A 22,278-nucleotide genomic window follows, 5' to 3' on the forward strand; every position below is an offset into this window, starting at 1 on the left:
TCTTTTCAGCCAACAAACTACGTAAGATTCTGTGCCAAAAGGTTCCGAGTTTGTGTGTTGTCAAGGTCCTCAAGGAGCGGTAATAGTTTGGTTAATGTGTGTGGAATGGTGTGGAGTTTGCCTGTTCCCCCCGACTCGGCTCCCCATGCCTACTCTGGGTGCTTCGGTTTCCTCCCTTTAACATGCATTTTTTCGTGTTTCAGTAGATTAACTGAACTCTCTAAATTGTCCATAGGTCTGATTGTGAGCATCAAAGGTTTATCTATATGTGTGCCCTGCAATTGGCTAGTGACCAATTCAGGGTGTACTCCGCCTATTGCTTGATGAGAACTCACCTACGACCCTTGTGAGGATAAGCCGTTCGGATAATGGATAACTGGTGGCATATATATAAAGTTGGTGTTAGACTAAAAATATTCAAATTACCCCAAACCAAGGTTGTCATGGATACTTTATTATTCATGAACAAATGTATTTATAATCAGGAAAATGAAATTGGCATATTTCTTCAATACTATCAATCACAATAAATGTCATGTCTCCATGCCATCTTTCTGCTACGAATACCTGAAGGAGACAATCACCCAATCTCAAATTTGCGGGATCATGGACAATATAGCATGTGTAACAAATGCAATGCACTTACTTGGCAACTTGAGAGAACGCTAGAAGTTGTTTGTGATCAAATTTTGCTTGCACCTCTGCTGACGGCATTGTTGGTAGGCTTGTAAAGTGTGGTCTCTCTGAAACACCAACTTAGAATTGTTTAAAAAAAACTTGGAACACCAACAGTAGGCTTGTAAAGTGTGGTCTTTCTGAAACACCAACTTAGAATTATATATAAATAAATAAAAATTAGAATTGTATTCTAATTCACCACGAGTTGGCAGGCTATCTCTTTAAATTCATGTTTACAGTTCAACAATTTCTCAAATAAGTACAATATTGAAATTTTTGAGTTTGTTATGTTACATAAGGTATCATTACTGCCCATGCTAACGTCATGACGATTTACTTGTTTGCGTTAAAGTGCCCAAATGGGCCCCAAAACGTAGGATTTTGTTATTTAAGGACCTGTCTTATATCTGCCAGAGGCAAGACTCACTATGCGTACAGTAATTGACTATTTTTAGCATGGACACAAAAGACCACTTCTGATTTGAAGGAGTTTGGTGCATTAGTCGATGGTACCTTATCCAGGGGCATTGTGAGATGTATTGGTTGGTAGAAGGAAGCTGCTGCTACCCCCTTCACTCTTTCCCATGTTTGTTGGGAGAACTGAATCTGGGATCCTTCAGTCGCAGGCTGCATAATTAAGCACTTACCAAATGCTTTTTGCAGCACGTCAGCTCCATTAATTAAATTCCATCTCATGAGTTGAATGGCTTTTGTGCACTGTGATGACTGACACGCGCAAGGCTATTATGTATCATTTGCATGATATTCATAAGACGATGTGGTTTTAATCGTCATCATTCTTCATTCTTTCACCTGAGCCCACTCTGGTGGGCACACTTCAGACCTTGTAACTCAACAAGCACCTAGTCATTGTTGTGTGCTGCCTGTCAGCAGACATGAGCTTCCAGATGAATGAATTTGTAGATGAATTGTGACACGAATAAACACACATTTTCCGCACCTCTTCAGCGGTCTTGCACATGCGGTGATTGCTTAAGATTGATCTTATTTTCACTGTTAATTGAATGTGTTTTGTCCAAGCTCCGGACTTGAGCAACATCATTTGTCACGCGCATTTGAGAACCTACTTGACTAAATGTGTTTCTTCATTAGAGGGATAATGAGGAATATACTATGAGTTTATCAAAAGAACAACAAAATTGTGTGATGATAACATCTTTTTATTTAGTCATTTGACCATTGTTGCGTAGAGCCCCCACAGGCCTTCTTCAACTTAATCAAATAGCATTGTTTTTCTCCCAGTAGAGAACTGCTAATCCCAGTTTGCTGTAGCATAACACAGAAATTAATTACATCAGTTTAAAAACACGGCGAGTAGTTTGCACATCTCCCTCACAGTTTTGAAGTTTGGGGCTAGAATGTCAACTTCAGTCTTCCACTTTGATGTTTGCATCAGGGCACCCTGGCTGCCTTCCACAGTTCGAAAGGGGTGAGACTCCTTAGTCTGTGCTGGGTGTTCGTGTGTAAGCGTTGAATGCACTTTGTAGGAGTTTTAGAGAGAAGCTTTTAAAGCTGACAGTCGCCACGGTCACGAGCAGCCGTGACAATTCACACTGACAGATAACATGCAGACTGGTGTGGCCGCTTCATGAAGTTTCAACAGCAAGAATTCAGAAACTTCAAAGCCACACGCAAATAAACAGCTGGTCAAAGGAAACAGGGAGCTTTTTCTAAAAGGAATCTTATTTGAGCAAGTGATAAGTATTAACAGGGATCCTCACACCCAAGTGAAAATATAATACAAACCTTTTATGTTGTTCTATTCGTGTGGGGGTGTTCACATCAAGTGATAAAACCTCAGCACATTAAGCAGAGTATGTTCGAGTTACGACCTTTGCAGCATTTCAGTTCTTTCAGAGCTCAACATGCACACATAAGCAAAGAAAGTGGAGGTCGAACCCATAACCTTGGCATTGTTAGCATACCTTGGTTGTAAATTTCAATGAAACGCGTGAAGTATTTCATTTCAGTTGATGCAAAGCACAAGATGTACACATAATGCAAAGTGGTCTATATGGGGGGGGGGGGGGGGGGGTCAAACCGATGACCTTGCTTTTATTTGCAACATGCTCTAACCAACTGAGCTAACGGGCAACTTCCAACTCAAATTTTGGTCAATGTCCCAAAAGGTGCTGCCTAAGTAGTATGTTTTAATGTGAAAGTTTGGTCAATAAATGTCCCAAAAACTGCTGCCTTGGTTGTAAGCTCCAATGAGACATTTAGTATTCCTTTGTCTCCAAAGGACTTTGTGTACTCTATTACCACATGATAAGACCCCAATAAAGAATGACCTCAGCCAACTAAGGACAGCATGTTTGAGTTAGGACCTTTGCAACATTCAGTTCAGGAAAACCTCAAGTGCACTAATTAATCAAAAAACTAATCAATTAAGGACAGTGGCCTATATGGGGGTCGAACCCATGACTTTGGCATTTTCAGCAACACGCTCTAACCAACTGAGCTAACAGGCCACAATCATGAGAAATTTTGGTCAATAAATGTCCCAAAAGCTGCTGCCTTGGTTGCTTCCAATGAGACGTGGTGAAGTATTTCCTTTGCGTCTGGTGAAGTTAAAGTCTATTACCAAATGAGAAGACCCCGACGAAGGATGACCTCAGCCCACCAGGGACAGTATGTTTGAGTTCAGACCTTTGCAACATTCAGTTTAGGAAAATCTTGAGATGGAGTAATAATGGAGAACTGTGGCCCATATGGGGGTCGAACCCATGACCTTGGCGTTATTAGCGCCACGCTCTAACCAACTGAGCTAACAGGCCACAAGCATGTGAAAATTTGGTCAATAAATGTCCCAAAAACTACTGCCTTGGTTGTAAGGTTCAATGAGGTGTGGTAAAGTAATTCCTTGGCGTCTGGTGAAGTTAAAGTCTATTACCAAATGATAAGACCCTGACGAAGATGTCCTCAGCCCACCAAGGACAGTATGTTTGAGTTTGGACCTTTGCAACATTCAGTTTAGACAAACCTCAAGGTGCACTAATAAAGCCAAGTGATAACAGCTCGATGAAGGATGACCGACGCACTCATAATAAAGGACTGTGGCCCATATGGGGGTCGAACCCATGACCTTGGCGTTATTAGCACCACGCTCTAACCAACTGAGCTAACAGGCCACAACCATGTGAAATTTTGGTCAATAAATGTCCCAAAAACTGCTGCCTTGGTTGTAACTTTCAATGAAGTGTGGTAAGTAATTCCTTGGCGTCTGGTGAAGTTAAAGTCTATTACCAAATGATAAGACCCTGACGAAGGATGACCTCAGTCAACTAAGGACAGTATGTTTGAGTGAGGACCTTTGCAACATTAAGTTCAGGAAAACATTGAGATGCAGTAATATTGGAGGACTTTGGCCCATATGGGGGTCGAACCCATCACCTTGGCGTTATTAGCACCACGCTCTAACCAACTGAGCTAACAGGCCACAAGCATGAAAAATTTTGGTCAATAAATGTCCCAAAAACTGCTGCCTTGGTTGTAAGTTTCAATGAGGTGTGGTAAAGTAATTCCTTGGCATCTGGTGAAGTTAAAGTCTATTACCAAATGATAAGACCCTGACGAAGGATGACCTCAGGCCACCAAGGACAGTATGTTTGAGTTCGGACCTTTGCAACATTCAGTTTAGGCAAACCTCGAGGTGCACTAATAAAACCAAGTGATAACAGCTCGATGGAGGATGACCGATGCACTCATAATAAAGGACTGTGGCCCATATGGGGGTCGAACTCACGACCTTGGCGTTATTAGCACCACGCTCTAACCAACTGAGCTAACAGGCAACAATCATGTGAAATTCTGGTCAATAAATGTCCCAAAAGCTGCTGCCTTGGTTTCTTCCAATGAGACGTGGTGAAGTATTTCCTTTGCGTCTGGTGAAATTAAAGTCTATTACCAAATATGACACAGATGAAGGATGACCTCAGCAAACTAAGGACAGTATGTTTGAGTTAAGACCTTTGCAACATTAAGTTCAGGAAAACCTCGAGTTGCAGTAATAATGGAGGACTGTGGCCCATATGGGGGTCGAACCCATGACCTTGGCGTTATTAGCACCACGCTCTAACCAACTGAGCTAACAGGCCACAAGCATGTAAAATTTTGGTCAATAAATGTCGCAAAAACTGCTGCCTTGGTTGTAAGTTTCAATGAGGTGTGGTAAAGTAATTCATTGGCGTTTGGTGAAGTTAAAGTCTATTACCAAATGATAAGACAGTGACGAAGATTTCCTCAGCACACCAAGGACAGTATGTTTGAGTTCGGACCTTTGCAACATTCAGTTTAGACAAACCTCAAGGTGCACTAATAAAGGCAAGTGATAACAGCTCGATGCAGGATGACCGATGCACTCATAATAAAGGACTGTGGCCCATATGGGGGTCGAACCCATGACCTTGGCATTATTAGCACCACGCTCTAACCAACTGAGCTAACAGGCCACAACCATGAAAAATTTTGGTCAATAAATGTCCCAAAAACTGCTGCCTTGGTTGTAAGTTTCAATGAGGTGTGGTAAAGTAATTCCTTGGCATCTGGTGAAGTTAAAGTCTATTACCAAATGATAAGACCCTTACGAAGATGTCCTCAGCCCACCAAGGACAGTATGTTTGAGTTCGGACCTTTGCAACATTCAGTTTAGGCAAACCTCGAGGTGCACTAATAAAACCAGGTGATAACAGCTCGATGAAGGATGACCGATGCACTCATAATAAAGGACTGTGGCCCATATGGGGGTCTATCCCATGACCTTGGCGTTATTAGCACCACGCTCTAACCAACTGAGCTAACAGGCCACAATCATGTGAAATTTTGGTCAATAAATGTCCCAAAATCTGCTGCCTTGGTTGATTTCAATGAGACGTGGTAAAGTATTTCCTATGCGTCTGGTGAAATTAAAGTCTATTACCAAATAAGACACAGATGAAGGATGACCTCAGTCAACTAAGGACAGTATGTTTGAGTAAGAACTTTTGCAACATACAGTTCAGGAAAACTTTGCGATGGAGTAATAATGGAGGACTGTGGTCCATATGGGGGTTGAACCCATGACCTTGGCGTTATTAGCACCACGCTCTAACCAACTGAGCTAACAGGCCACAAGCATGTGAAATTTTGGTCAATAAATGTCCCAAAAACTGCTGCCTTGGTTGTAAGTTTCAATGAGGTGTGGTAAAGTAATTCCTTGGCGTCTGGTGAAGTTAAAGTCTATTACAGAATGATAAGACCCTGACGAAGGATGACCTCAGCCCACCAAGGACAGTATGTTTGAGTTCGGACCTTTGCAACATTCAGTTCAGGAAAACCTTGAGATGGAGTAATAATGAAAGACTGTGGCCCATATGGGGGTCGATCCCATGACCTTGGCGTTATTAGCACCACGCTCTAACCAACTGAGCTAACAGGCCACTAACATGTGAAATTTCGGTCAATAAATGTCCCAAAAACTGCTGCCTTGGTTGTGAGTTTCAATGAGGTGTGGTAAAGTAATTCCTTGGCGTTTGGTGAAGTTAAAGTCTATTACCAAATGATAAGACCCTGACGAAGATGTCCTCAGCCCACCAGGGACAGTATGTTTGAGTTCGGACCTTTGCAACATTCAGTTCAAGAAAACCTTGAGATGGAGTAATAATGAAGGACTGTGGCCCATATGGGGGTCGAACCCATGACCTTGGCGTTATTAGCACCACGCTCTAACCAACTGAGCTAACAGGCCACGAACATGTGAAATTTCAGTCAATAAATGTCCCAAAAACTGCTGCCTTGGTTGTGAGTTTCAATGAGGTGTGGTAAAGTAATTCCTTGGCGTTTGGTGAAGTTAAAGTCTATTACCAAATGATAAGACCCTGACGAAGATGTCCTCAGCCCACCAGGGACAGTATGTTTGAGTTCGGACCTTTGCAACATTCAGTTTAGGAAAAACCTCAAGGTGCACTAATAAAGCCAAATGATAACAGCTCGATGAAGGATGACCTATGGACTCATAATAAAGGACTTTGGCCCATAAAGGGGTCAAACCCATGACCTTGGTGTTAAAAGCACCACGCTCTAACCAACTGAGCTAACAGGCCACAACCGTGTGAAATTTTGGTCAATAAATGTCCCAAAAACTGCTGCCTTGGTTGTAACTTTCAATGAGGTGTGGTAAAGTAATTCCTTGGGGTCTGGTGAAGTTAAAGTCTATTACCAAATGATAAGACCCTGACGAAGGAGGACCTCAGTCAACTAAGGACAGTATGTTTGAGTGAGGACCTTTGCAACATTAAGTTCAGGAAAACCTCGAGATGCAGTAATAATAAAGGACTGTCGCCCATATGGGGGTTGAACCCATGACCTTGGCGTTATTAGCACCACGCTCTAACCAACTGAGCTAACAGGCCACAAGCGTGTAAAATTTTGGTCAATAAATGTCCCAAAAACTGCTGCCTTGGTTGTAAGTTTCAATGAGGTGTGGTAAAGTAATTCCTTGGCGTCTGGTGAAGTTAAAGTCTATTACCAAATGATAAGACCCTGACGAAGGATGACCTCAGCCCACCAAGGACAGTATGTTTGAGTTCGGACCTTTGCAACATTCAGTTCAGGAAAACCTTGAGATGGAGTAATAATGAAGGACTGTGGCCCACATGGGGGTCGAACCCATGACCTTGGCGTTATTAGCACCATGCTCTAACCAACTGAGCTAACAGGCCACGAACATGTGAATTTTCGGTCAATAAATGTCCCAAAAACTGCTGCCTTGGTTGTGAGTTTCAATGAGGTGTGGTAAAGTAATTCCTTGGCGTTTGGTGAAGTTAAAGTCTATTACCAAATGATAAGACCCTGACGAAGATGTCCTCAGCCCACCAGGGACAGTATGTTTGAGTTCGGACCTTTGCAACATTCAGTTTAGGAAAACCTTGAGATGGAGTAATAATGAAGGACTGTGGCCCATATGGGGGTTGAACCCATGACCTTGGCGTTATTAGCACCACGCTCTAACCAACTGAGCTAACAGGCCACGAACATGTGAAATTTCGGTCAATAAATGTCCCAAAAACTGCTGCCTTGGTTGTGAGTTTCAATGAGGTGTGGTAAAGTAATTCCTTGGCGTTTGGTGAAGTTAAAGTCTATTACCAAATGATAAGACCGTGACAAAGATTTCCTCAGCCCACCAGGGACAGTATGTTTGAGTTCGGACCTTTGCAACATACAGTTTAGGCAAACCTCAAGGTGCACTAATAAAGCCGTGATAACAGCTTGATGAAGGAATACCGATGCACTCATAATAAAGGACTGCGGCCCATATGGGGGTCGAACCCATGACTTTGGCGTTATTAGCACCACGCTCTAACCAACTGAGCTAACAGGCCACGACCATGTGAAATTTTGGTCAATAAATGTCCCAAAAACTGCTGCCTTGGTTGTAAATGATGTGTGGTAAAGTAATTCCTTGGCGTCTGGTGAGGTTAAAGTCTATTACCAAATGATGAGACCCTGACGAAGATGTCCTCAGCCCACCAAGGACAGTATGTTTGAGTTCGGACCTTTGCAACATTCAGTTCAGGAAAACCTTGAGATGGAGTAATAATGGAGGACTGTGGCCCATATGGGGGTCGAACCCATGACCTTGGCGTTATTAGCACCATGCTCTAACCAACTGAGCTAACAGGCCACAAGCTTGTGAAATTTTGGTCAATAAATGTCTAAAAACTGCTGCCTTGGTTGTAAGTTTCAATGAGGTGTGGTAAAGTAATTCCTTGGCGTTTGGTGAAGTTAAAGTCTATTACCAAATGATAAGACCGTGACGAAGATTTCCTCAGCACACCAAGGACAGTATGTTTGAGTTCGGACCTTTGCAACATTCAGTTTAGGCAAACCTCAAAGTGCACTAATAAAGGCAAGTGATAACAGCTCGATGGAGGATGACCAATGCACTCATAATAAAGGACTGTGGCCCATATGGGGGTCGAACCCATGACCTTGGCGTTATTAGCACCACGCTCTAACCAACTGAGCTAACAGGCCACAACCATGAAAAACTTTGGTCAATAAATGTCCCAAAAACTGCTGCCTTGGTTGTAAGTTTCAATGAGGTGTGGTAAAGTAATTCCTTGGCATCTGGTGAAGTTAAAGTCTATTACCAAATGATAAGACCCTTACGAAGATGTCCTCAGCCCACCAAGGACAGTATGTTTGAGTTCGGACCTTTGCAACATTCAGTTTAGGCAAACCTCGAGGTGCACTAATAAAACCAAGTGATAACAGCTCGATGAAGGATGACCGATGCACTCATAATAAAGGACTGTGGCCCATATGGGGGTCGAACCCATGACCTTGGCGTTATTAGCACCACGCTCTAACCAACTGAGCTAACAGGCCACAACCATGAAAAACTTTGGTCAATAAATGTCCCAAAAACTGCTGCCTAGGTTGTAAGTTTCAATGAGGTGTGGTAAAGTAATTCCTTGGCATCTGGTGAAGTTAAAGTCTATTACCAAATGATAAGACCCTTACGAAGATGTCCTCAGCCCACCAAGGACAGTATGTTTGAGTTCGGACCTTTGCAACATTCAGTTTAGGCAAACCTCGAGGTGCACTAATAAAACCAAGTGATAACAGCTCGATGAAGGATGACCGATGCACTCATAATAAAGGACTGTGGCCCATATGGGGGTCGAACCCATGACCTTGGCGTTATTAGCACCACGCTCTAACCAACTGAACTAACAGGCCACAAGCATGTAAAATTTTGGTCAATAAATGTCCCAAAAACTGCTGCCTTGGTTGTAAGTTTCACTGAGGTGTGGTAAAGTAATTCCTTGGGGTCTGGTGAAGTTAAAGTCTATTACCAAATGATAAGACCCTGACGAAGGACGACCTCAGTCAACTAAGGACAGTATGTTTGAGTTCGGACCTTTGCAATATTCAGTTTAGGCAAACCTCGAGGTGCACTAATAAAACCAAGTGATAACAGCTCGATGAAGGATGACCGATGCACTCATAATAAAGGACTGTGGCCCATATGGGGGTCGAACCCATGACCTTGGCGTTATTAGCACCACGCTCTAACCAACTGAGCTAACAGGCCACGATCATGCGAAACTTTGGTCAATAAATGTCCCAAAAATTGCTGCTTTGGTTGTAACTTTCAATGAGGTGTGGTAAAGTAATTCCTTGGGGTCTGGTGAAGTTAAAGTCTATTACCAAATGATAAGACCCTGACGAAGGCCGACCTCAGTCAACTAAGGACAGTATGTTTGAGTGAGGACCTTTGCAACATTAAGTTCAGGAAAACCTCGAGATGCAGTAATAATAAAGGACTGTGGCCTATATGGGGGTCGAACCCATGACCTTGGCGTTATTAGCACCACGCTCTAACCAACTGAGCTAACAGGCCACAACCATGTGAAATTTTGGTCAATAAATGTCCCAAAATTTTCATCATTAAATTTTTTTTTTTTTTTTTTTCCCCCCCAAACTGCTTCCTTGGTTGTACGTTTCAATGACACACGTGATGAGGTCTTTCCTTTGGGTCTGGTAACGTTAAAACCTATTACCAAGTGATAAGACCCCGATGAAGGATGATTTCCACCCACTAAAGACAGTATGTTTGACCTCAATGGCTGTGTGTACCTCTCTTTTGCTGTCTTGATACCATAAGGTAATTTTTTTGCTTTGTACTTCAAGAAACTAAATGGACTGCTCGTACTTTCTTTCAAGCAAATCAGTTGTGTTATTACCCTCACATCAATTTCAAATTCAATGTGACTAAAATAATTAGAACCAGTTTATGTTTTCAGATATGCTGAACAAAAATGAACATAATCTTGTATACTGTATGCGTTGCCTTCAATTCCAATTGAATATTGTGTTTTTGATTTCTTGTGTGTACTTCCAGTGCTGAGCCCTTGCTCTATTGCCACAGTTTCAACAAGAAGGTGTCATTCCATTTACAAGGGCTTTGCTCGGTGTCTTATGGCTCTGGGTGACAGTCTGACGGACACCGCACGCAAGGATGAAGACACACATGAGATACACTCAATCTGCAGGTCAGTGTAATCTCTTTTGTTAGCACCGTCGTCACTGACATGAGAAGGGACAAATTACACAATAGAGGAAATGCAACACAAAACCTTAAAAAACAATTTATTCACAAAGATAATCCTATTCACTTTGGTTAAAGTTAAAAAGACACTGTTTGTCTTTGGTGCCACCTCCTCTCTCTCTCTCTCTCTCTCTCTCTCTCTCTCTCTCTCTCTCTCTCTCTCTCTCTCTCTCTCTCTCTCTCTCTCTCTCTCTCTCTCTCTCTCTCTCTCTCTCTCTCTCTCTCTCTCTCTCTCTCTCTCTCACTCAAGATTTCAACTTTACATTGTGACTGTTATTGGTTGTTATTTGTCACTTTATATTAGATACTTAATCACCAATTTAAGCTTCTTTGATGGTCACCGCATACGGATTTTTCATTTAATTATAGACTTTAATACCTTTGGCTAATTTTGAGTTGTGCCATCGTAAACGTGTCTTTGCCAGTGAATCTTCTTTATTTGCAATCAATGTCATAAATGTTACTCTTATTGAGCTGCTAATATTTTGTTATTGGGCTTCAAGAGCTTTCCACAACCCCCGTAACTCCATAATGGAAATTCTGCAGGCTGGTTACGTAGATGTTTTTGTCTTATTTTGAATTTATAGCTCAACTATTGTGCTATAGTACTTGTTATAGCCTAGCGTTACAAGTTCAAACTCACTATGAAAAGTGCTGTCTATTCTTCTGAAGGCTCATCTCAAGACAGTTCCTTACTTTGCCTTCACCTTTAAGACTTTATGTTGTAGGGTGTATTTGATGAGGGCCCAACACAGACAGTATGATTCTGTTTTACTACTGTCAACAGATGTGAGAGCACAAATAAGTCATTGATTTTCAGGTGAGAAAATATTTGGGATGTTGTTTTTTGGATTACACTTCACTTTGTTCACCGAAAACTATCAAAATATTTGAATCATAAACTAAATTCAGTTCTTAGTGGTGTGAAATAGGAGCATTCTTGCCACAGTAACTTTCAGTGTGCGCTCAGGCCTTTTGCAAAGGAGTTTTCGTGTATTGGGAGGAAGCACCTGGGGAAAAAAAAAGAATGCAAGCAAGAGTAGTATATGCAATTAACTGCCACACAGAAATGTCCATGTTGAGATTCAAAACCAGAACCAGTGTCTTTGAGGCAAATGTGTAAAGCACATGGGTCACCATGCCCTGGGTAGATTCATCATGTAGTATTCGTTATCCTTTTCATCGTTTTTTTTTTTTTAATCATTTATCTCTTCATTTTAAAATGAAGGTCAACCATTATTCATCTATGTAAATCTTTGCATACATACAGTATTTGTGCATGGTCTGATGGAACAAGTAAAGAGTCAGTTTTCATGTGTCCTAAAAGGTGTTTTTCATAAATGATTTTAAAAACCTCGGGGCATAATTATCTTTGCAATCCCGCCCCCGGACATCAGCACAGACTTGGAGCAAGGTCAACATATTTTACAGCTAGCACTAGACTACTTTAGCTGTACCCACTTTAGCTAAATCTACTGGCAACTCCATTAACTCCATCAAATTCACATTATGATTATTACATCCATCCATCCATCCATCCATCCATCCATCCATCCATCCATCCGTCCATCCATTACAAATGTATTTATTTTTCAGAATCTGAATATCGATTTGTATCTGAACTTTTTTTCACCATCAATGCATCATGCGCTCAAGTTTAAATCCATTAATCTATCAATCCATTCAAAAGGAAGGATGATAACAGAAGTGGATGAAATTGATTGTTTGCACTCGGAGCTGTTGGATGCAATCCAAGACGAGATCTGCTGGCTTGCAAGCTGTTGTGATTGTTGTTTCTTTTCCCAGGGTGTCAACAATAACTGCACACTACTTGTCTTGTCGGTAGATAAGTGACACGAAGGTCCTGTTGAAACACCCACATGCTGAGTTGCTGAGAAAAACAAACCTGCTGTGCATACCACTTTTGTCGTCCAACCATTGCAGTGTGGTTTGGCTCACAGGATGGCAAGATTGGTGCCATCCATCCATTTTTAATACTGCTTATCCTGTTCTGAACTACACATATGACTCATCAATACTTACGATCGATCAATTGTACTCGATCGCAGGCGCTATCTATCTATCTATCTATCTATCTATCTATCTATCTATCTATCTATCTATCTATCTATCTATCTATCTATCTATCTATCTATCTATCTATCTATCTATCTATCTATCTATCTATCTATCTATCTATCTATCTATCTATCTATCTATCTATCTATCTATCTATCTATCTATCTATCTATCTATCTATCTATCTATCTATCTATCTATCTATCCATCCATCCATCCATCCATCCCTCCCTCCCTCCCTCCCTCCCTCCCTCCCTCCATCCATCCATCCATCCATCCATCCATCCATCCATCCATCCATCCATCCATCCATCCATCTATCTATCATAAACTATCTGTTTGTGCAGGTCTGCAGACAAAAAGTCACAAACAAAATGTGGACATTGACCACTCAACACCAATCAGCATACTGTATCAAACGGGGAGTTTTGGATCTTAATTGCTTTTTTCCCGACACAGTGTATCTTTCTGATTTAATTTTATTTTACATCATAAAATTCTGATTCAGGCAAAAAGTCAGTAAACCACAGATTGTGAATTAATTGAGCGTCCCAGTGCGGGTGATTCAGTTTAACATATTTACGAAGACTTTTGTGCATTATGCCGTTCTATATACGATACGTATAGCTTCACAAATGGGAATTGAAAGAGCGTATTTCTTTCCGCAACATATTCTTACTCCCCTTTTAAACTCTCTTTATTTGTGCTAGTTGCCGCTGTTTAAAGATTTACATCTCTCGTACGTTATTTTCCCATTCTCCTTTCATGTAGCACTACCATCCTCCATATCCTGTACCTATCCATCACTCCTCGCTCTCACTCTGTCATCTGTATTCACTGTGCTATTTATACATACATTTTTTCTCGTGAATACATATGCTTCTGACTAAGTTAAAGATCTTCAGGCTGAGAGTCTTAGAAAAAGGTCACCGATTTAAGTGCAGTGTTCCTGTCCAAAAAAAAAAAAAAAATGTAGAGCTAAAAGAAGCAAATGGAATCATCTCAGTGGATAGCACAGCAGATGTCAGTCAAAATTGCCTGTACGGTAAAGCTGACTGATAGCAGCAGGGACGAGAAGTTGCACTCTTTCCACAATACATAATGAAAGAGGGTTTTACACCCAAGCACACTTCATCTGCCAGTTCAGCCTGACTATGAGAACCACCTTCACGTGGTGTTGGGTGTTTCAATGAAGTGTTCTCATCTTTAATTTGGTTGTTCAGAACGGGGGGGGTTTCGGCACCTGGGATCAATGTTTTTCTTTTTTCTTTTTTTATGAACCCGGTTTGTCCACTGCGTTGCTCAACAACATCCGCCTGTGCAGGCATTCATTTTCTCAATATAACTCAAGCAAAATGTGGTTTGGAACAATGTTGCAAGGCCATGTTTTGAACTTGAGCATTGCAATGCATTGATGTTGAAAAAAAAGTTCAGATACAAATCAATTTTCAGATTCTGAAAAATAAATACATTTGTAATAGATGGATGGTGGCCGGGTGGATAGACAGACATAGATGAATTTTGTCAGACTTCCAAATTATACGACATAAGGGGCATTTGACTTCAGAAGTTAAGATAATAATGCATCTCACTTGCTGTTAGTTAACTAAACCTATACTGCTATTCTTATTCTGAGTACTTAACAGCCACAAAAGAAGTGACTAAGTCAGCTAATACAAGGACAGAAGGAGCAAGGGTTAAAAACCAACCTGAAGATCTACTGCTGTTCATTGTGAACAGTCTAGTGCAGAGGTGTCAAACTCATCTTTTCTCGGGCCGCATTGCAGTCATAGCTTCTTTCGGAGGCCCATTATGACAGTCAACCCAAATAAATGAATGAGCACCTCATATTATATACATTAAAAGCTACAAAACAAACTGACAAATAACTCGTTTTCAAATCAGACGAGTAAAAACTGGTCAAATATTACAAAAAAAAAAGATATTATTAATAGTGAAGACAATTTGTAATTCTAGTGATGACACACTAATTTGATATACAATTTGTTTTTCCGAGCCACATAAAATGATGTGGCGGGCCGTATCTGGCCCCCGGGCCTTGAGTTTGACACCTGTAGTCTAGTGGAAAGAGTGATTAAGGGAAAAGTTCCCAATGCTTCCTCCTAAGCAAAAATATCTTCAAACCCTTGGTTTTACAGAGTATTTACATGTTACTCTGAGTGTACAGCCCACCCAAATCGCACCACTTCACTATTGTTCACTTGCTTCTATTCCTTGAGGTACCAATTAAAGCACTTATCCTGAAACCCAGCCACCTTAGCAGGAGTGGTCCTAACGTAATGACAGAGGTGTTAAAACACTCACACAACCCGCTTGTCCACATCCACACTTTGCCCCAAGCTGTCCTCCCAATGTTCCTACCATAAATTTTCATTCTCTCTCATTCTCTTCACTCTCATGTACTTAGTTGTTCTCTCTTCCTATTACATCTTTACTGCGCAGTTCCATCCTTCCTTCTGATAACACGATTTTTAGCACGAATGGAAAGCAACAATATTTGTACATTCCCTGAGAAAGTGCATTTTGCATCTAGGCCAAGGCTGCAGCGTTGCTAGAGGCATCTCATGAATGCAACCCTTCTTTTCTCCTTCATTCTCACAATTGGTATTGTGCCGTTGTAATCTCAGTGGCTGCACATCAGGAGAGGTGAAGGAAAATATTTGGGGCTAAGGATGCGCAATAGAATTAAACAGTGACCTTTTACTGTGCTTAAGAAAGAACGGATGAGGCATTGATAAAAAATAGTCGCTGTGTTTCAACAAGGCAAAATTATATAGCTTAAAGGTTACTCGCCCACTGGAATTGCAGTAGTAAAAAGTAGTAGTAGTAGTAGTAAAAAGTACAAAATAAAATAGAGAATTAAATTATGATCCATTAAACAATGACCTCATAATTCACGCCCACTTTGAGTGGCTGAGTCAAATATTTTAATGGATTGGGCACAATTGCTTCTATGGCTGAGCACAATCTGTTCTTAAATGATTTTAGTCAGAATATTTTTTATGTTTTGAATCATTATTTTTCTATAACAATAATAAAAAAATAGGGTATCTGCTGTTCACTTGTGTTTTGTTTTTGCTGCATCTGAATTGTTTCCAGCGTTTTGCTGTTTCTTGTCTGCTTGTCTAGTCTTGGTTACTGCAATTGGAAATTATACTCAGTTAGAAAATGAAAAGTGGCCAATTGAAGTGGAACATTGAAACACATTCATCCATTCATTCTCTATGCTGCTCATGCTGTCCGTGGCTGCAGGTGAGTTGGAGCTTTTTTCAGTTGGCAAAAGTCGGATGACCACCTGGAATTGTTGCCAGTTAATCCCAGGGCAAGAGGCTGGCACATAAAATGATACATCATCTGTAACTAACATTAAAATCAAATGAATAGTTATGAAGTACAGTACAGTATTTGAAACTCCTCAAATCTACCGATACAACTTTGCCACTTAATATCTCAAATAGTGCTGTTAATTTAAGATCCACAATAACCTTCTAGTGACAGTATTCCTAGGAATTGAAGAAAGTAACTAGAAGAACAAAACTCAGAACAGGGCCTTGGAAGTTAGAGAATGACAGGAATAGGATGTTAGCATCAGTAGAGCAGAACTCTCTTGAGATTTTAGACTTGTTGGAAGCAGCTGCTTGTCTGTTAAGTGTCCTCAGTGCTTCTGCTGTTTACGCACCACCTGTGACTTAGAGCCAAAACACAAGGAAACATACAGAATGGGCCAATGCAAAAAATCAACACCTTTCAACTCAATGCAGACATCTGCTGTGCCTACCATAACAAGAAGAACACCATCCTCCCTGAACCAGCGGCAGACTGCTGGAATGCTTACGTCCTGGACGTTTTCCAAATGTTATCTTAAAGTAGCAGGTCGTGTGTAAAGGTGACAAGAAGCAAATATGATATTGAAAAGTTTCCAAACATCACTTTTTATTGTTATATCGGCACTTTTCAAGGTCATTTCGTTCACTTTGTTTTGTAGACTATAGTCATACCCCGTGCGGAGTGTTGTCTAATGCTACGGTTAACTGAGTGGATCTAATCCAAATAGTCGATGCAGTTCCCGTGGTCAGGTACAGTTGTGCACCAGGCGGTATGTTTTAAATTATTGAAGCAAATATTTTGCCTCTGTCTATTTCGCCGATAGATCTCTTGACGGTGGCGTGTCGGTGACAGCCAATCGTCACGTCATACGCCTACGCAGAACAAGCAGACAAATCTGTTTTATCACTTGTGATGTGGTGTGCATTCCACAAAATGTCTTAGATGCACCAGCTTTTATTTAATACATACACAACCTTCATCACCTTAGATAAGTAATATTTGAAAAGAGTAGACACACTAAATGATTAATTATGCTTTTGACTGCTTCATTTGGGCCTTACATGTGTTTTACAACATCAGTTGTTATGTTATGTTAATTATCTGAAAAATGTGATTTTTCATTGGCGCTAATCTCTTCGGAAGGTCTTTAAATGCCTTTAGGTTTGGAGTGTTTTGTGTCAGTATTTTTGTTTTATCAGAACCATCTGCTTCAGTTTACCTCAACTCCCCCCATTCTCTCTCTTCTGTCATCACTCTGCCAGTCTTTCCACTGGGAAAAGATAGCCAACATTGTGTTTGGATGCATTAGTGGCCATTTGTAGTCAGGCAGGCTGCGCTCCCAAGATCCAGATGGAAGGTTATTTCAATAAAAACGAATACTACTAAAATAAGATGACAATAGGATACATTTTCTAGTCTCTGTCAGTCTCTTGTTTTTTTAAAACCACATGACATGTCTAAATTGTTGTTTTGGTTTTTTTTTTGCTTTACCCTAGAGGACCTATGAGTTAATTCCTTGCTGCGGTGAGATTGTTGATTGCATAGCAAAACAACAGCACTAATTAAATCTTGTAATCACTTTACATGTGTTTGTCAAGTAATGGCATAATGGTAAATACTCCAGATGATGCATTCAAAATGACCCTGTTTCAAACGGTCTAGGGAGTTTATGAAGTGCCCTATAGCTTGGCAGCTTGCACAAACTCAGTGAGTCCTCATGAGGTCTAAACATTCCGTGATGAATTTCTCAATAAATTCCGACGAGTATGAACGCTGTCTCTTCTTTTTTGGACGTGTCATCTCGTCTGCGCATATGACGTGACATTTGGCTATTTCTATTGAACATACAAATGGTACAAATGGAACTCCATACGCACATTCGCCCCCAAAATCAGTTCTAGGTTAACTGAAGAAAATATAATGCCCATAGGGGTAACTGTGCATGTCCATTGCTTTTTTTTTTTTTAATATCCTCCGGGATTGGTTGGTGATTAAAATAAACTGGGATAGACTCCAACTCACATGCAGCATAGAAAATGGATAGATATTAACGATCTTGATGATATCAAATCAATCAATTCTGCAGTTTGAAAGGTTTTTGATGAGTTTTTTTTTTTTTAATAGTTCTGTGACTAACTTTCACTTTGATAAACTTGCCAAAGTGTGTGATCAACACACTTCAAACTAAATCTAAGAACTAGAGAAAATGATGAAAGCAGGCATGAGCAGGAGCTCCAGGAACAAGTGCCTTAAGTCCAAATAATAAGACTAGTGATGACGACAATGATCCGACACAAACGAACAAAAAATATTGAACTGAAAACAAGCAAACTTACAAGACCATGACCTGGAAGAAGCTGATTGGTTAGATATAGGGCCTGAAGGAAATGAGTGGGAATGACAACTTAAACAGTGAACAAGACTAGCATGGAATAAAACTAAACCCAACCCGAAATTGATATAAAATGATCAAGAATAAATGCCAATCATGAACAAGATGCCGTGTTCCTTTTGTCCTCAGGTCATGGGATGAGTTTCATGCCTGCGCCAACTTGGCAATGGCCGGCTGTCCGGAGGAAGCAGCGACTGTCTGGGAGTCCCTGCGCCAAGAATCCAAGAAGATGCAGTTTTCGGGAAACCTCTACGACATGTGCTCGGACCGCGACAGTCACACATTAACAACAGCGTCCCCGCGTGGCTCCCGCATCCAAGGAGAGCTCAACCAAGAGTCTCTAAGAGCGCGAGTCAGTCGTTTGGCTGCCTCCAACAACCTTGTCATACTTCTGTCTTTGCTGTTGCTGTTTTGAACAGAATCGTCTCAATACAATGGGACTCAAGTAAATACATTATGAACTTTGTACAATTTCGCCTCCAACTTTTCTCACCGCCCGCCTTTTCCAAAACACCAAAAGAGAGGAATGCATGCTTTCTTGCTGAATTTCATCAATCCTATTTTTTACAGATTCAACTGTGTGTTTCAATTGTGGAGTTGAAAAAAAAAAAAAGCAGCCACTACAACAGTCTTGAAACTCAAAATCATTTGTCTCATAAATTTTGTCAAAAGGACAGAGCAATGACCCATATCCAATGCCCTGTTCAAGTAAATAAAAAAAAAACAGTGGATGACAAAGCTTTTGCTTTTATATTGCAGGCTTTTACATGAACATTTTTCAAGACTAACTGCAAGCATTTTCACTGCGTGTAGAGTGTACAGCTTATCTTGACTTCAAGGTGCATGTTTCAGTATTAAGTACAAAAAGCATGATATACCTTCATGACACTGCAAGGTTTTTTTTCCTTCATACACAGCCCTTAGCATATACAGATGAGGTGGAGATGAGTGTTCCTCTACAGCCACAAATTGTCACTGTTCTCCAGAGACTCCATGCTTCATAAGTCAGACCCATTTATGAGCCATCGCATGAAAGTGCTGGATTGATCGCATCGGATCCCCCCTGGAATTTAAAACAGTCACACACATTTGATCTCAGTCAAAAATACATGCAGTCAACTGATGTTATGATGCTCTATCAGCTTGTTGTGACTAAAAGCGTTGATTTAAAACTAGAGGTAATTTGCTCTGGATGTACTATGTTGCTTACTCTTTTCTGTAAATACAAATTCTCTTTAAACATGATTAAAAAAAAAAGTCTTTATGAGGTTTATAGGTGATGTAGTGGTACATTTGCCTGACTTTGTTGAAGGCAGGGTTGGTTTAGTTCTCACTGTGACTAACTAGCAGGAGCCTATCCCAGTTGACTTGCGTTGAGAGGTGCGCTACACTATGGACTGCTCACTTGTCAATCATAGGGCACAAATATTTGGGTGATTTAAATTGATTGGTCATGTGGGAGAAAGTCAGATTACCTCGAGGAAATCCAAACAAGTGCGAAGAGAACACAACCTCAACACAGCAAGGCCAGAGTTGAGATTTGAACCCAGAACCTTAGAATTGCTAAGCAGCAATGCTAACCCCTATTACACTGTACCACCCACAAACTGTATCACAGTGTGAGCATATTTAATGACCAAGAAAGTGAAGATTGTGGAAAAAAAAAATACAAAAAAGTTATTTAAATGCAGTGCTGGGGTGAATCATCTCCCTTTCTTGGAATAATTTGCAAAGAATATTTATGCATACCTCGTTTAAACAAAGAGATTTAGGTGAACAACTATTGATTACTTGTTAGGATGACACAACAGTTTCCTATAAAAGAGTTACAACATACTACAACTTTTAGAGCTCAAGTCACTGTGAAGTGAGAGTGTGCTTGAGCTGTTTTTATTTAATTGGTTCTTACCCATGTCTGGGGTACTCCAGGGATCCTTTTTGGCATCCTGCACAGTAGCCTTACATTATGGGACCAATATGTGCTTCTGACAGCACTGCAGCCGATCATAAGCCAAGTGTATTTCATGCTCCGGGAAGTGTAGTTTGAGCCTACAGGCCTGCTGAAATGTTTGTTATTCTAAATGGCTGCCGGGAACAGTTGCTCCTGTCTGGCTGAGAATCAGAAATATTGTCACATTTGAGTCAGATTGGGTGGGAGGGGGATAGAGGGAAGTCCTCATGGAAAACAAACACTTTTGTTCTCAGTTCAGATGCACTACACTGGATTTTCTAGCATTGCATGTTTAACAATTTTGTTGTTGTTGTTTTTACCGACAATAAGTCAAAGCTTTCACACTTCAAAGCAATGCACAGGAATCTAATCACGGAATGAACCTTGTAAGGTAAGAATATAAGCGGTTCGCAAAAGGTGAATAGTTAATAAATTGCATTGCCAAAGAAGATCTAAAAAAGAGATTTGGACTTCATCATGTCATGGATTGAATTTGGTGATCTTTCTTGCCATAGGCAAGATTATAAAATGTACCTTAGGACAAGAAGATCAAAAGAGGGTACTTTTCAAATGGTTTGCCATGCCATCATTGTGCCTATTTGTGTGAAATAATTTTGAATATTAATGTCAAAAAGACTTGAATTTTAGTTGGTGAATTGTTAGCCCACATACAGTATCACCAAAATGTATGGATGGTCCCTAACACATATGATGAGAGAACTGCAGTCTGCTGTTGTTGCATACATTTGTCGTGACAAGTCCATCTTGATCATAGCAGTTAGCATCACAGACATTTTTGGTACCTAAAGCAAACTAATGTCCGTCCATCCATCCATCCATCCATCCATCCATCCATCCATCCATCCATCCATCCATCCATCCATCCATCCATCAAAAAAAGTCAAAGTCCCAATGATTGTCACACACACATCAGAGTGTGGTGAACCATCCCCTGGGGGAGAGGGGAGCAGTGAGCAGCAGCAGTGCCGCGCTCGGGAATCATTTTGGTGATCTAACCTCCCAATTCCAACCCTTAATGCTGAGTGCCAAGCAGGGAGGCAATGGGTCCCATTTTTATAGTCTTTGGTATGGCCCGGCCGGGGTTTGAACCCACAACCTTCCAGTCTCAGGGTAGACACTCTACCACTAGGTACTGAGCTGGCTATTCATCCATTCATCCGTCTGTCCATCCGTCTGTCCGTCCGTCCATCCATCCATCCATCCAATCTTGGCAAAATTTTGCCGGCTATAAAGTTAAATGTTCTCTGTCTGCTTGCGTGGGTTTCCTTTGGGTGTACCATTTTCCTCTCACATTCCAAAAACATGCAAGTGAGTACTCCAAATTGCCCATAGGTATGGATGTGAGTGTAAATGGTTGTTTGTGACTGTGTGCTCTGCGATTGGCTGGCAACCAGTACAGGGTGTCCCCTGCCTGCTGCCGGAAGTCACCTGTGATAGGCTCCAGCATGCCCGTGACCCTTTTAAGGATAAGCCGTTCTGAAAATGTATTGATGGATGGATAAATAAATAGCCAAAGAATTTGAAATATTAATAGTTTACATTGTCAGCCTGGCTGAGACTCAGAAAACTGTTTTTTTAATTGTTAACCTTTTGAGGTGGGGTAATTTTTTTTCAGTGCTCAAAGAGAATATTATTTTCACAGTCATCAAATAATTTGTATTTTTTAGACATCTTCCAAAATTTGATAGCAAGAAC

General features: G+C 40.8%; 1 protein-coding gene and 22 non-coding genes across 23 annotated transcripts in view; 1 reads left to right on the forward strand and 22 right to left on the reverse strand.

Moving 5' to 3' along the window:
* Positions 1-20,747, forward strand: part of nrn1la (neuritin 1-like a) — a 52,602-nt gene extending 31,855 nt beyond the window's left edge. The window contains exons 2-3 of the mRNA XM_085913941.1: positions 10,586-10,736; positions 18,741-20,747. Coding sequence (XP_085770067.1) covers positions 10,586-10,736; positions 18,741-19,026 — 437 coding nt within the window. The 3' untranslated portion in view covers positions 19,027-20,747. The remainder of the gene's footprint in view (positions 1-10,585; positions 10,737-18,740) is intronic.
* Positions 3,097-3,170, reverse strand: trnaf-gaa (transfer RNA phenylalanine (anticodon GAA)). The gene has a single exon. It is a non-coding gene; the product is annotated as a tRNA-Phe (tRNA).
* trnai-aau (transfer RNA isoleucine (anticodon AAU)) lies at positions 3,403-3,476 on the reverse strand. Its single transcript has one exon. It is a non-coding gene; the product is annotated as a tRNA-Ile (tRNA).
* Positions 3,757-3,830, reverse strand: trnai-aau (transfer RNA isoleucine (anticodon AAU)). Its single transcript has one exon. It is a non-coding gene; the product is annotated as a tRNA-Ile (tRNA).
* On the reverse strand, positions 4,065-4,138 carry trnai-aau (transfer RNA isoleucine (anticodon AAU)). Its single transcript has one exon. It is a non-coding gene; the product is annotated as a tRNA-Ile (tRNA).
* trnai-aau (transfer RNA isoleucine (anticodon AAU)) lies at positions 4,420-4,493 on the reverse strand. The gene has a single exon. It is a non-coding gene; the product is annotated as a tRNA-Ile (tRNA).
* On the reverse strand, positions 4,723-4,796 carry trnai-aau (transfer RNA isoleucine (anticodon AAU)). Its single transcript has one exon. It is a non-coding gene; the product is annotated as a tRNA-Ile (tRNA).
* Positions 5,077-5,150, reverse strand: trnai-aau (transfer RNA isoleucine (anticodon AAU)). Its single transcript has one exon. It is a non-coding gene; the product is annotated as a tRNA-Ile (tRNA).
* trnai-aau (transfer RNA isoleucine (anticodon AAU)) lies at positions 5,431-5,504 on the reverse strand. Its single transcript has one exon. It is a non-coding gene; the product is annotated as a tRNA-Ile (tRNA).
* trnai-aau (transfer RNA isoleucine (anticodon AAU)) lies at positions 5,734-5,807 on the reverse strand. Its single transcript has one exon. It is a non-coding gene; the product is annotated as a tRNA-Ile (tRNA).
* On the reverse strand, positions 6,043-6,116 carry trnai-aau (transfer RNA isoleucine (anticodon AAU)). The gene has a single exon. It is a non-coding gene; the product is annotated as a tRNA-Ile (tRNA).
* On the reverse strand, positions 6,351-6,424 carry trnai-aau (transfer RNA isoleucine (anticodon AAU)). The gene has a single exon. It is a non-coding gene; the product is annotated as a tRNA-Ile (tRNA).
* trnak-uuu (transfer RNA lysine (anticodon UUU)) lies at positions 6,706-6,779 on the reverse strand. Its single transcript has one exon. It is a non-coding gene; the product is annotated as a tRNA-Lys (tRNA).
* Positions 7,013-7,088, reverse strand: trnai-aau (transfer RNA isoleucine (anticodon AAU)). Its single transcript has one exon. It is a non-coding gene; the product is annotated as a tRNA-Ile (tRNA).
* Positions 7,324-7,397, reverse strand: trnai-aau (transfer RNA isoleucine (anticodon AAU)). The gene has a single exon. It is a non-coding gene; the product is annotated as a tRNA-Ile (tRNA).
* On the reverse strand, positions 7,632-7,705 carry trnai-aau (transfer RNA isoleucine (anticodon AAU)). Its single transcript has one exon. It is a non-coding gene; the product is annotated as a tRNA-Ile (tRNA).
* Positions 7,984-8,057, reverse strand: trnai-aau (transfer RNA isoleucine (anticodon AAU)). Its single transcript has one exon. It is a non-coding gene; the product is annotated as a tRNA-Ile (tRNA).
* trnai-aau (transfer RNA isoleucine (anticodon AAU)) lies at positions 8,286-8,359 on the reverse strand. Its single transcript has one exon. It is a non-coding gene; the product is annotated as a tRNA-Ile (tRNA).
* Positions 8,639-8,712, reverse strand: trnai-aau (transfer RNA isoleucine (anticodon AAU)). The gene has a single exon. It is a non-coding gene; the product is annotated as a tRNA-Ile (tRNA).
* On the reverse strand, positions 8,993-9,066 carry trnai-aau (transfer RNA isoleucine (anticodon AAU)). The gene has a single exon. It is a non-coding gene; the product is annotated as a tRNA-Ile (tRNA).
* trnai-aau (transfer RNA isoleucine (anticodon AAU)) lies at positions 9,347-9,420 on the reverse strand. Its single transcript has one exon. It is a non-coding gene; the product is annotated as a tRNA-Ile (tRNA).
* Positions 9,702-9,775, reverse strand: trnai-aau (transfer RNA isoleucine (anticodon AAU)). Its single transcript has one exon. It is a non-coding gene; the product is annotated as a tRNA-Ile (tRNA).
* Positions 10,011-10,084, reverse strand: trnai-aau (transfer RNA isoleucine (anticodon AAU)). Its single transcript has one exon. It is a non-coding gene; the product is annotated as a tRNA-Ile (tRNA).
* Positions 20,748-22,278: the final 1,531 nt, after the last annotated feature.

The sequence above is a fragment of the Syngnathus leptorhynchus genome, chromosome 6 (genome assembly GCF_054491065.1).
Source record: "Syngnathus leptorhynchus isolate UIUO chromosome 6, UIUO_Slep, whole genome shotgun sequence".
Taxonomy (NCBI): Eukaryota; Metazoa; Chordata; class Actinopteri; order Syngnathiformes; family Syngnathidae; genus Syngnathus; species Syngnathus leptorhynchus.